Raw genomic sequence first — 13575 nt, 5'->3', positions numbered from 1 at the left:
GAAAACTCTCTTTGGCTATCATTCGTCTCTGCTACTAAGTATGAAATCTGCTGTTACACTTTCAATACCAAAAAATTGATTACAAAGCCTAGAGAGACACGACATCTAAAATTATAAAACCAGTAGGAATCTGAATAACCTACAGTTCCAAAAATGGGTAGCATATATTTGAAGTGGTAAATCACAAAACATAACTTGAAAAAAATCACAAAACTGAGTAAAAAGCAAAACTCTTTCTTCTTTATTTCATCAGTTAACAGAATTATTTTGCTAAAATATATCAAAGCGACTTCTGAATAGGAGTGGAAGTAACCAAAGCCACTTGATTCTTTCTTATAGGAGAAAAAATATATCAACTGGGAATATGACATAGGAAATTGGTTAATTGTACTTTATTGATTCTAACCAGATGTTACACACCAGCCCATTTAAAAACAATTTAATGGCTTTACTCAGCAGTAATTATAGAACAGAGATTAACAAACTGCACTTAACACAGGTAGGTCCTTCCTTTAATTAGTTTCACATGCCATTAAAGCTACTCAGCTTTTTGGCAAACTGCAGTTTTATAGATTGGTATATTATTTGCAATTATCGTTAAATTCTATGAGCAATGATTGCAATATATCTGAAACACATCTGTTGCTGGCACTATTTGAATGTGACAACTTCATGGCTAGCAAGTGGTACATGTTACTGATGTACCACTACTACTAAGTGACTGATAAAAGTGTTCTACCCTTATACTTCGAAATACAACAGGTACTTTATCTCATATAAAGGTAGAGCTGCATTTTCTCTCATAATGGGTTAGTTTATGTGTCCAAAGGTATCTAAAGTATCAGTTAATCCTCAGACAGTCTCAACTGGATCAGGGGATTATTCATGTAATCGAGTACAATACAAGCACGCATTATTAGGCGCTCATGCAGCTGGGATAGCTGAAAGCCTGTGGCCAACACACATAATGCATGATAACGTCTCAGACACAAATCTGTTTGTGAGGGAAGGTTCTCCTTTACACACCACACTATCTGGAATAAGGGAAGACAACAAACATCTGACTTCCCGTGACAGATACATTTCAACTGCTATAGTGCATATGTGACATGCAGATATGTCCATACTTGACAGACGCTGGCAGTGATAAGAGTACATTTTCTCTATGCTGACTTCAGGGGATAGCCCATCAGAGAAGAGAGACATTTTCAGTCTCTAGGAATGATGACGTAATCCTTGCTTGTGCCACATCTATTGTAGCAGATAAATGTACAGCCTCACAGGCTACAGCAGCAGGTGGGGGATGCGCTGTGCTGTGGAGATAAGAGCTGGAGAAAGAGAAAAAATTCCAGTTAGAAAAAATACTTACAAATCATTCAACATGCAAGCATGGACTCGACAAAGAACTTGTATCTCTCATATTGATGGGATACATGACAATGTTTCTAAAGTTTTCTGAGGACCCATGGTGCTGATATAAATTCTGAACATTACAGCCAGTGTGAGATAGGTCGGAAGCATTCCCATAGGTTACCTGATAATCACCTGACCAAGGTTAACCTTGCCATCAACAGCACTCATGCCCAGTGCAGATCCACAGAACTCTAAAGTTCTGGCACTGTCCTTATGCATATGAACAGGTATCACATATAAAAGAAAACAAAGAACTGAGAGGAATGGAGCAAGTTGTGTGAGTAACTAGCCACTTTAATAACAATAACTATACACTAACATACTTTTTAAATGAAAAAAATAAACATCTAAGGACATCAGTCAGACTTCACTGTGTGAATCCAGTCTCAGACTTTTATTCACTGAGGAACAGTCGAAATTGCTGTCAGCAACCACACTGGTGGGAATTCACAATCTAACCCACTGCAGTAACATAATCCCTGAGGCTGCAGACATGTGGCAAGCTGGTGAGCACTTGAATATAGCGGCTCTTTGTGACAGAAGCTTACAGGGACCCCAAGAAATAATCTGAGACCATTCACCTGACACCATGGCAGGATCAGCTGTAGCTGTGTCATTACTGACAAGTTTGTTTAACCTGCCTTTGCAGACCACCCAGAAGCTGCATTCACAGCAATGTGTTCCCATGCCTCCCTCTCCTACAGTTCAGAAGCACATGGGTACACTGTCCATGGATGGTACATGTACCACTGGCACTACGAACAGGAGGAAGTTGGCCTTTCTGTAATGGCATTTTGTGTATTTGTATATCATGCTTCTTGGCAGCATCTTCTCTGCCAGGCTAAGCATCCTGCCATTAGATTGCCCTGCTTGAAGTTGGATCAAATAGGTCTCAGGTCTTTCCTGTCAAATTCCTCTCTCTCTTTCTCCTGCTAGGCCACATCTATCTTGGAGTACACTGCATAAAACAGGACCATGATTCTGCAACTGAACAGAGCAGAAGGCTGACCTCACATGCTTTTTTTTTTTCCCAAGTCATATTCTTACTCAGAAATGTATTAAACTGATGTCTAATTACAACTAAAGAGTATCTGTTACGTATAAATATTACAGATACTTCTTGTGAGCACTCTGAAGTCTTATCACAACTGACATCTGGGTTTTCTCTTCTCTGCCTCCTACTGAGATGGGGCAGCTTTAATTTTTGCCAAGGACTCTCTCTGCATGATGTTCCCTAGAACAGGAGAATGGATTCAAGAATTTCTCTGTACATGGGATCAAGGACCTAAAAGATACTTGTTGAATTGTTAAATTCTCTTCCGCAAAAATACACGTGCTACAGCCTGACCCCTGACAAATGTACTCAATGTACCCAGCTCCCTAAGGATTTCATCTGCTCTCACTCCTTTTAAAAGGAGACTGAAATGTGTCTATCTTCTTTACACTCACTCACAAGTGGTCCATACTCATCCATGATTTTTCCCATGCTGTCTGTCTTCTTAAATTGCTATCCTATGACTATGATCCTAATTGATATGACATAGTTTTTAAGGGTACTAATATCCCACTGTCATGTTTTCACCAGAGAAACTGAAATAACTGAGAAGCCTTTCACATCGTGACAGGCTAGGGGAGCCCTTCCTCCTGCAATAAGCGCCCTGCTAGGAAGACTAGTTTAGAAACCAAGACAGTTATAGCCCCTTCTTCCTCAAATATCAAACCTGACTCTGGCATTGTTTTCAAAACCCCCCAAAAAATCAAGACTACAAGCTCAAGTTTACCACTGCATGATACTTCCAAGGGAAGTACTTAAAGAAAAAGAAGGACACCAGGGAACATTTAATTTGGAACTCTGATTGCAAGAACTGATTTTAAATTTAGACAACCACAAACAATCAGAATAATCCTACTTTCTCCAGCCCTACATAAGACTAACTCCTTCTGTTTCCAAATGCAAAATAAGCAGCTTAACCAATCAATGCTGTACTTCACAGCCCCCAAGCTGGAGGCTCCTGACCTTTCAAGGGACATAAGTAAGAAGACTATTCTTAGAGATAAGCATATTAAAACAACAACAAAGACGTATTTTTAGTTAAGAGATTTTACATGTACACAGACATCCACAATCACATAACTCGCATATTTGTTTTACCTATGAAAGAAAGACCATTATAAAGTTACCAACCCTGCTTAAAGGATCATGAAACGTAAATAAATTTCTTAAAAATTTCTAACACGCTTTTATCGTGGCCTTTAGCTAAAGATCAATCACTCCTGAAAAACAATCCTTTTAGGCCTTTTGAATAAAGCTGGGAGGACTAAAAATTGGTTTTGTACATAAGCAAAGTACATCAACATCTCAATGGCATATAAACTTCATTTATTTATTTCCTATTAAATCAAAACACTTCTGAACTACAGTCCTGGTGCTACTCATTGTCTTGAATTTTTCCTTTATTAAGACAAGCCCCATGATTTTCAGATGTTTTGCCAGTGATTGCAAAGATACAGACGACATCAGTTCAAGCAATGGAATAAATTATTGGCCGCCAAAACTACTCCTGAAAACAGTTTCTAACAACCCAAGATGCCTAAACCAAGCAGGCTGGCAAGAAAAACCACCTGAAAAGAAAAACACGCAAGCGTTGCAGAGGAGGACCACGGAATTGGAGTTAGTAACAATACGTACCGTGCCGCTGAGAATGACAGGAACAGTATAAGGCAGATGGCAGCCACTGACCCTAATCCAACAGCAATCATGTACTGAGGAGGGGGTGACAAACCTGAAAGAAAATATCAAGCCATTCAAACAAACAAACAAACAAAATACCAAAACTTGACCGCTAGCGGATTTTGAACTCCTCTGAGGTACGCTCATTAATTGGAAACATTTTATAATTAAAAGTAAATTGCAATAAAACCATGCTAAGAAATTTACTTTTTGGGTTTTTTTTAAAGTTATGCCACTATATATTTAAGAAACTGTCCTTACAAGCACAAAAATTAGCCATATTTTTCATTTTTGCACGGAATCTTTTATTTTTTTGAGATGATAAAAAGACTTAATTCTCTGAGGACTACCTGAACGTTACAAAATAAATAAAGTGGCCTCCAAAAGCTAGAATGTTGTGGGGTTTTTGGCTGGTTGGTTAGTTGGTTTTGCTTTGTGGGGTTTTTTTTATTGCTGTTGCTTGGTTTTTGGGATTTTTTGGGGGGGTTTGTTTTTGTGTGTGTGGTTTTGCTGTTGTTGTTTGGTTTGGTGTTTTTTTTTTTACTCTTTAAGCCAATATAGAGCTATCTTAAAATAGACTTCTAAAATTCGCATTTTCTCTGCTTCAAATCCTTTGTGCACAAAAATTGCTGTAAAGATTTGGATGTGATGTACAGAAATAGCAACATTGAAAACCACGGACAAATAAGAGAATCCATTTTAGAATGGATTGCTGAATCCATTAGAAGGGAATATTGAAGAGGAAGGCAAATTTTCTGTCTCTAACCTTTTCAATCCTCATAATCATTAATAGCAAATGAAGAAACAGCCACAACAATTATTAGTTTATGCCGCCAAGCAAAGCTATGACAAATTATACTTTCTTACTGAAGGAAAAATTGACTTACTTTTAATTTGCGCCCAAACAGCACAGGACTGTGTTCTTACCTGAAAGTGAAAACATAAAAATTGCTGTTTCTCATGAGAGACATTTATTATTACTAACACTCTCTGAAAGATCAGCCATTCACAACATACTGTATTTTACTACTATTGGGAATACAGTTTGTTATTCCCCTAAACATCAACCTCTAGCTTGTCTTAAAAGATTATAAATTATAAAGATAAGATTAGAGATAGAATTTTGATGAAAGGCTCACTGTTGTCTTTTAACTCATTACTCTTCCTTTCTTTCTACAACCGAGGCATGTTAATAACACGGAAGGATCTTTGAAGTTTCTTCGATAGGGATTCAGAATTCATGAAATGCAAGGGTTGAATATGCTGTATTAACTCTGTCCCCATGCAGAACATATATGTTAAAATATAGTACCTAATGATGTGCTTTACAGATACTGGATATAGCATTTTCTTCAGTTAAGACAACTTGTTTGGTAATTTCTAACAATTTGTATAGAATACTTATAATGGTTCATGTTCACACCAGTTGAATAAATGTAACCAGGGGTCTGCTTTTGCAGACTTGTTGAACAATTTTGGGTTTTTTTACAGTAAGCTTTGGTCCATTTAAAGCTTTTTCCCCCATCACTTCACAGTCATAAATACAAAAGAAGTTCTGTTCTAAGTTCTTGTAAGTACTGTGAAGTCTATTTCTGTAGTGCTTCTACACACACGCTTTCCTGCTAAATTACTTTCACAGACTTTCCCATAATGCATACACAATTCGTATATTTTTCATGTAGCAAAATGTCTATTTAGGTACAGAATAACAGTACATTTCTAAGAAATAGAAGGCTACATTTTTAAGTATTTGCATAAAAGGATGAAGACACTTTTGTATGTTTAATCTCGTGTATTTGCATTCTTTATCTCATGTGTCTGCATGCTGAACTGTGGAATCTCAGTGATTCTGCAACCCATTTTTTATAAGGAATTTTCTGGTCAATTAAAAAGACAAAAGACTGACAAAGAAGATCCTCTTAGAAGAGGAAGAATAAAGAACAAGGGGTGGGTTTAAAAGCTCACCCAAATGTCAGATTTTGGAGGCACTGGCATGAGTGCCATCATTTTGAAATAGCTACATTTATGACACCCTCTAGCGTGCAGAAAATTAGTTACTTCCTGCCTATCAGGGAAGTTACAGAGGTCCCATGAATCTCAGCAGAAAAGCTCACATTTCTGCACTTTATACTAAATCAAACTATAAATCCCCTTCTCTGATACAAATAGCACCTTTACTGAAAAGTTAAATTACTCTTCTAAATACTTGAGTATCCATTGATCTCAAAGTCCATATTACAACTTGGATGAACACAGGTAGCTAAACTGCAGACAGAAACCACTTCCACAGCTGCAGACTTGAAAGAGTTCTGGAGGAAAAGCATTCTGTCATGCATATACACTTTCCTCAGATAATTCATATTAGGCTAATTTTAACAGATTTTCCTCACAGTAGGGATTGGTTTGATTCCAATTTAAAAAAAACCAAAACAACAAACCCACAACTTTATTCTTGAAAAGACTATGTCACCTTCACCTTTCACAGTTGTGTTCTTACTTCTGTTGGATGCACAAACCGTTTGATTCAAAAAAAGCTGATGCTGACACTGAACAAAAGCTATGCTAAAGACACTACTCTCAAATTAGTTTAAATTCCAAATGCTTTTTTTTAGTTCTTGCCCTTCATTGTGAGCCTTGGCTTTCTGCACAGCATGGAATTCATAAAGTAATCACAGGGGATTAAAATAGGTACCAGGTGTATTTGCGCTATTTAATTAGGATCATCCCTCCTGGAGATGAACCTTTCCAACACTGGACAATTTGTTCCACTTAAGTAAGGTTAACTTCCTAACTGCTTTCCATGTGTATCCCCAGTGATCTCCTCGGATCATTTGACCAGCCCTTTAACACATCTGGATATCCTGCATGAAATGCATAAACAAAATATGCATTTTAAATAGTCCACTTTGAAAAATAAATGGAAAGTAAAAACCTCACAGCAGACATCCTTCTCAAGACCTCCAAATCTGAACAATGGATAAATGAACATGATAATATGTCAGGTACATTATGAATAATGACAATAAAGTTTACAATCAAGTCATGATTGCACAGCATGATGACACAAATTGAACCATTCTCAGTATGAGGGGCTCTGGAGACAGAGGGGACTCCGAAGCATGCCAGAACATAAAAGTCAATAATGAGAACATTAGTTAGAAGTCTATGGCATCTATTTCTAGTTTGTCTGTATTCAAATGGAAATGTGTTAACAAATTAAAGACACTATAGAAATGCTGATTTCACAGGTACTAATAATTGAGGGCCAAGTAAATAAAAAAAAAAAAAAACGACAAAAAACAAGCAACTTTTAAATATTAACTCCTGAATCCAGTTAGTTAAGTAATAAGATTTTCAGAAATTCTCAAAACTGAACAACCCTCAATTCATAATTTTTATTTTTTTTAACCGTTTAATACCAATGATTGCACAGAATACAAGGGCATGAGAACTGCAGATAAGCCAGTACTTTTGAAACATTGGTCTAAGTCCCATTTCAAAGAAGCAGAGCTGAGAAACAAAGCTGTTTAGTATTTGTGATCCTAAAAACGATTCATAAGTGTTGTATGTAACTTCATGTACTTCATCAACTAACAAAAGCCATACTGTATACTAGATGTATACTAAGGAGCTGGTGCATTCTAAATGGAAGGAAGCAAGAGTGACTTTGACAAATGACAGTAATAATAATCCATTAAATCAGCACCCTAGAAAATACATCTGCAAATGTTAGCAATTAAAGATCAGGAAATAATCTATAAGAAAGAGAAAGAATAATGTAGCTTAGAAGCCACTTAATAAACAAGCTGGCAGAGATGTGTAAGCAATCAGTTCTGTTCTGTGCAAGAAAGGCCTCCACACAAGTAACAAAAGGAAAAATACCCCACTATCAGAAAATACTGAAGGGAAAGAGCTAGGGAAACCAAAGCATAAAACCCAAGGATAAATGAACTAAGTTCATGGATGTATTTAGCAGTGCTTATAGAGGCCACACTTTTATACATTTGACTGATAAACAATTCTGCTCCACAGAGTAAATTTCTCTAAAAAATACAGTTCATTGTCCAAACTCCAGGATATTTTGGGCTAACTTATTTATGAACTGAAATGCCTTCTTTTGTCATTTTCCTACTTTTTCCTCTCACACAATCAGTTAAAAGTTTATGACAAACAGACTTACATCATGATCAGAAACCACTTCACCTGTGCTATAAGAAAACTTCTCAGTCTATTGTTAAAGTAGATACTATACAAAACATGTGCTGCACAGGTCAGCAGATACCAGAAACATCTTACTACATGCACTTGTTTTATTTCACTCAGTTTGGACTGAGGCCATTACATTTCTTAACAAAAGCTGTCTTAACTTACTGAGATTCATGTGTAGGCTTTCAAATAAGTGACTCACAGATCAGTTATTGCACGCTTCCTTGTTTTTTGCTGTTTAAACAAAGCCCTAAAAACTCTATTTTAATTTTCTTCAGATAGCAAGGTGAGGCAGTGTTTAGGTGTTTTTTTTCTTTATTAGGGATTGGTTAGTTCAGTTTTTATATTTGACATTCAGGAACTGTATTGCACATAGAGTTATCACCTGCTCCACGTGAGAAGAACTTCCTACTGTTGGAAGTTATATTATAAAAGAATTAAAAACTGCTGACCCCTGAGATAGATACAACTAGAAAACTAGATCAGGTGTACATGTTAGAAACTTTTTGTTTCTAATTGAAAATGCATATTTACTTTAAAATTATAAAAACCTTAATGCTAGTAATATACTTCTTTTTCCACAAAGCTTTCCCAGTGGAGCTGGAGTTTGTCCACATCATTTGGAGAACTGGAATATTTTGTTATAATACACTGGATTAAAAATTAACATGGGTGAAGGAGTAGTTTTTAAATTCTCATACTGATCTGTTTCACTAAATTCTGGCCCAATAAAGACACCCTCAATTACTGAGGGCAGTGATGGCCCTTCATTTTTACTAATTTTCTGTTTGTCTTTTGACATCCAGAGTTGCTTCAACATTACAATGACATAAATATCTGTAAGGAATTACAAGAGATATTTAAAGAGCTTCAGATTTAATCTAATTAAGTCAACTAACAGATCCTTGGAGCATCATAAAAAATCTAACATATTAAAATTTTCCTCTTTCTCCCCAGCAACATTTCATTCAACAGGTGTAAAGAAGAGGTTTTAAAATATCCATTACCTTATTCCACTCACTTATTATTCTCAAAAAAACACAGTACTCTTCTCCCAGCTTTAAAGGAGCATTATAAAACTTCCCGTAGTAATGTCTGTCTCCAAGAGCAATTGACATGTTATCAGCAACATCTTTCGCCTGAAATTCAGCTGCCACATATCCTTTAACATCAGTGGTGTTACTAAAGAAAGTTGCAGTAGCAAAGGAGTCACAAATAAAAGTGCTTTGCAAACCCAGAGGAAGCACAATCACTTGATACAGACTAGAGTGAAAAAAAAAAAAATTAAATATTAGCCCCTACTTCAATGAACAAAGCATCAGACATTCATTAATTCATATTGTCTTTTCTATTTGTAGGCTCTTAACTGTTCTTTATTATTAACGTCCAATATGAACACTTCTTATACTAAAATATTTCTGTGTGTGTTCCACTGCATTTTGAACCAAAAGTACTGAATGCACAGCTTAGAGCTCCTCATGACATGCACATTAATGTTACATGTTTATTTATGTTCAGAAGAACATCAAACTGAGATATTTCAGGCTATCTCCCCCTCCTCCTCTCATCAAAGTTCACTATGAAATAAGACACCGTTTGCCTCTGAAAATGATTTGTAAGTTCCCAGAAACAAGACTTTTTTTATTGAGAGGACAGGTACCATTTGTAAAAAAATAAATAAAATCTGTCTTCAGACCTCTCAAAACAATGTTTAGTCTGTGGTATCCAATGACAGCAGGGTTATTTATTAGGGTTTTTAAACTAGACATTTCCTGAAACATTATTAACTTTCAAATATCTTCTAATTCATTGTAATATTGAATTATGATTACCATTCCCTTCTATCACCAACAGCACTTAGTAAGGGGTAAATCCTTTTTCTCTAGAAATATATTTTGCTTGTAATAAACTAACATGAAAACACTACTTCAGAACATGTATAAATTCTGAATTGTTATTCACTATTTACTCTGGCTCTTAGGGAAAAAAAAGGGAATTGGCTGCATGAGTTTGTTGGAAAAGGAAAATCACATGAGTAGAGGTGTGTTTGGAGCCATCAGTAAAGATTTACTGCAACCTCACTGTGGATAAAGGGAAAAGAAAAACAAAACAGAACAAAACCACAAAGCCAACTGTGGAAATTCACAATTATCAGAACCAGATTTTGTTCCAGAAAACAGAGAGGAGTCTGAAATAAATACTACTTTGCTAAGAGAGGAGAAACTATGAGTTACAGCATAAATTTTCTCCCATTGCTAACAAAAATAATCCAGCCCTCAGAAACAGTTCCAATCTGTTAGTAATATAAATCTGCAGAATGTTTTTTGAAAGGGTGAAGAGCACACAGACAAACCTGATCGGTCCATTCTGATCTTCTGCTTTCCGGAGTCTAAGCAAAGGTGCAGAACCTTTTACTGCAACAAATTCTACATCTGGGAAAGGGGGATCTAAAAAAGTAAACAAATACCAGTACTTCAGAGAGGTTTTAGAAATATTTTGGGCATCAGGGTTCTCAGCTATTCTCTCCCCCAGAAGTTCCTTGTTCATTGAGTCTTAAACACCTGACAGACAAAGCCTGCAGGCAAATTAAAACTGGTCAAGTAAAACACAGAGCAAATACGAGCATGACGGCCTGGCAGCCTCAACTCAGAACCCTGCACTGAAGTATATCTGCTGCTATCTAGGGAAAACAGAGGTGCCCAAAAATGACTGCTTGGAAGAAGCAGCATTATTTATTAGACTATCTGAAACGGCCAAGGAGAAGAAAAATACGAAACTGTGGGCACAGAACCCACTGCGAGAAATAAAATGGTATGAAAAAAGGAGAATTTAGTAGCACCGAAAGCACTGGCTAGAAGGCAACTTCCTTAGTAACTTCCTCACAGTCAGCTAGCAATATCCAGCCCCCTAAATTGGATTTCAATACTGGTACAGAGCTCTAATCTGTGTCAGTGGGAATTTGAATCAAGGCCAACACTGAACAACTACTTCTCCCTCTAATTTCAATGGCAATGATGACAGCTGCACACTGATATGGAAATTACCACTACTAGCCTGAAAGCAAAAAGGAAAACAGCTTCAGTGTGCACAACCAAGGGCACAGAGTGTGAAGCATGGATACTATTGACCCCAGAAGTCTGAAAGAACTTGTACAGATATTTCCAGATATGGTTAGGCTTTCTGAACACCAGCATATCGGGCTGCTGATGTGATATCTAACTAAAGAGTAACAAATGCAGTGCTTAAGCACAGCAAACCAGGATTTTAGAGCTAGAAAGATGTCATGGAGAGAACCAAAAGAAAAGCAATGCAGATCTGCCAAAGTTACATCAGGCAAAATCTCTCTGAAATGCATGGATTTTTCAAACAGCTGGAATACAGATAGATGCACATATGTTTGAAGTATAGAAAATCATTCATTTTGCAGGAGAAAATGAGGTTTGTTAAAAGAACTGTCAAGAGGGCAAATAACTGCTAAATAGGGAGCTAGAAACATACATCATGTTGAAAGCAGTAGTACTGGGGTGCAGAAAGGTTATTAAAGGAGTTCTTTCAAGGGTAAAAGGAAGTACTAAGTCTGGCATTTTATTAACAATCACCGTGCAAAATCCCAATGCATATAGATTAATTTTGCTGCTCAATGCTAGAAATAGAGAGACATTACACAAGAAGAATTGCATCACCTTTACAACTATTGTTTTGCAAAAATAAGATTAAATTCATCCATTTAAAGTATAAGGTGATACACCTGGGCCTACTAATAAGAATTTATACTACCTATTCTAATTTCCTTTGAGTAGTAGGAAGGGCATATTAGTACATCTCAGAATGAGTGTTAGTCACCAAAATGACAACAGAAAGAAAAGAAAGGCTGCTCTAAAAAGCATAAGAAACAGGTTTACGTAACGCTAGAATAGTGCCACCAAAGGTACTCAAGGCTCAGGTGCGACCACTTAAGTGTCTGAAGTTCCAATAATTAGTGCTACAGAGCTCTGAGAAACTAGTGCACAGGATACAAGGAAGACATGGACAAAGAAGTTGTCTTACATGAGGTAACCAAAATCTCAGATTCATACATTTTGTAACCTATGAAGAGGAAATTTGAAAGCTTACGTGATCTCTGCTTTATTCAGAAATGAATGAAACAGGGGAAGGGATACAACTTAAGCACAGTATGCCCAAAATAAAGCTAACAGGCCAGAAAAGCATCCCTAGCTAGAAAAAGACCTACCTTACCCTTGACAAAAATCACCCCCAAGAGAACCTCCTGAAAGCTTACCTAACCAAACAGACTGCTTTGGTAATTCTCTCTACCATGTTCTTTTCAAAACCAGGCTATGGGTGAACTACCAGTGAAGAAACCAGCTACGAATGTTTAGGATTGAAATGACAATAAGATTTATATAGTGGTCTACAGCTTCCTCACGAGAGAAAGCAGAGAGGCAGGCAGTGATATCTTCTCTCCAGCGACCAGCAACAGGATCAGAGGGAATGGCATGAAGATGTGTCAGGAGAGGTTTAGGTTGGATATTAGGAAGACATTCTTCACCAGAGGGTGGCTGGGCAGTGGAACAGGCTCCCCAGGGAAGTGGTCACAGCACCAAGCCTGACAGAGTTCAAGAAATGTTTGGACAGTGCTCTCAGGCACATGGTGTGATTCTCAGGGCTGTTCTGTGCAGGGCCAGGAGTTGGACTTTGATGACCCTTATGGGTCCCTTCCAACTCAGCATACTCTGTTATTCTACGAAAACTGAGAGTTTTCTGAGTTAATGAGGTGTACTGCATGGCTGCTTGCAAGAACAGGAAATGGTCTTTGCTTCAGGTCTTTTCAATACATCTGCAACTGCAGATATTGCAATATGTACAGAGAGAATTTCTATCTGAACAAAATAAATGAACAAATGACATTTGACAGCCAATCTTTTTGTCCTTTGTCCATTGCAAACTTAAAAAAACATAACTTGAAAGCCATAAATTCTCTGTTAATTTCAGTGGTTCCTCAGCACAGACATTGTCAACAGACAGAGTGACAGGAAGATATATATGTCAGGGTAGATTCATCTGGTATATTTCTCGTATCTTCCTTTCCTTTGGCATTCAGGATCACCAGGAGACACTACTATTAATTTCTCTTAAGAATTTTTCAATTTCCAAGAAAAACTTGGGAATTTTTTATTTAATGCCAGATAGACTGTGCATTGCATGCAGCAGTTTTGCATCATTTT

The 13575-nt window shown here is 37.0% G+C and overlaps 1 protein-coding gene across 1 annotated transcript in view; it reads right to left on the bottom strand.

Moving 5' to 3' along the window:
- Nucleotides 1-218: 218 nt before the first annotated feature.
- Nucleotides 219-13575, bottom strand: part of SUSD1 (sushi domain containing 1) — a 43597-nt gene continuing 30240 nt past the window's right edge. Inside the window, exons 12-16 of the mRNA XM_039389288.1 lie at nucleotides 10704-10797; nucleotides 9358-9613; nucleotides 5032-5071; nucleotides 4103-4196; nucleotides 219-1328 (exon numbers count right to left, since the gene is read on the bottom strand). Coding sequence (XP_039245222.1) covers nucleotides 1190-1328; nucleotides 4103-4196; nucleotides 5032-5071; nucleotides 9358-9613; nucleotides 10704-10797 — 623 coding nt within the window. The 3' untranslated portion in view covers nucleotides 219-1189. The remainder of the gene's footprint in view (nucleotides 1329-4102; nucleotides 4197-5031; nucleotides 5072-9357; nucleotides 9614-10703; nucleotides 10798-13575) is intronic.

The sequence above is a fragment of the Pipra filicauda genome, unplaced genomic scaffold, assembly GCF_003945595.2.
Source record: "Pipra filicauda isolate LSUMZ 115617 unplaced genomic scaffold, ASM394559v2 scaffold71_size5581439_pilon, whole genome shotgun sequence".
Classification (NCBI taxonomy): Eukaryota; Metazoa; Chordata; class Aves; order Passeriformes; family Pipridae; genus Pipra; species Pipra filicauda.
Note: the sequence above shows the minus strand (reverse complement) of the source record. Positions and strands in the feature narration are given on the sequence as shown.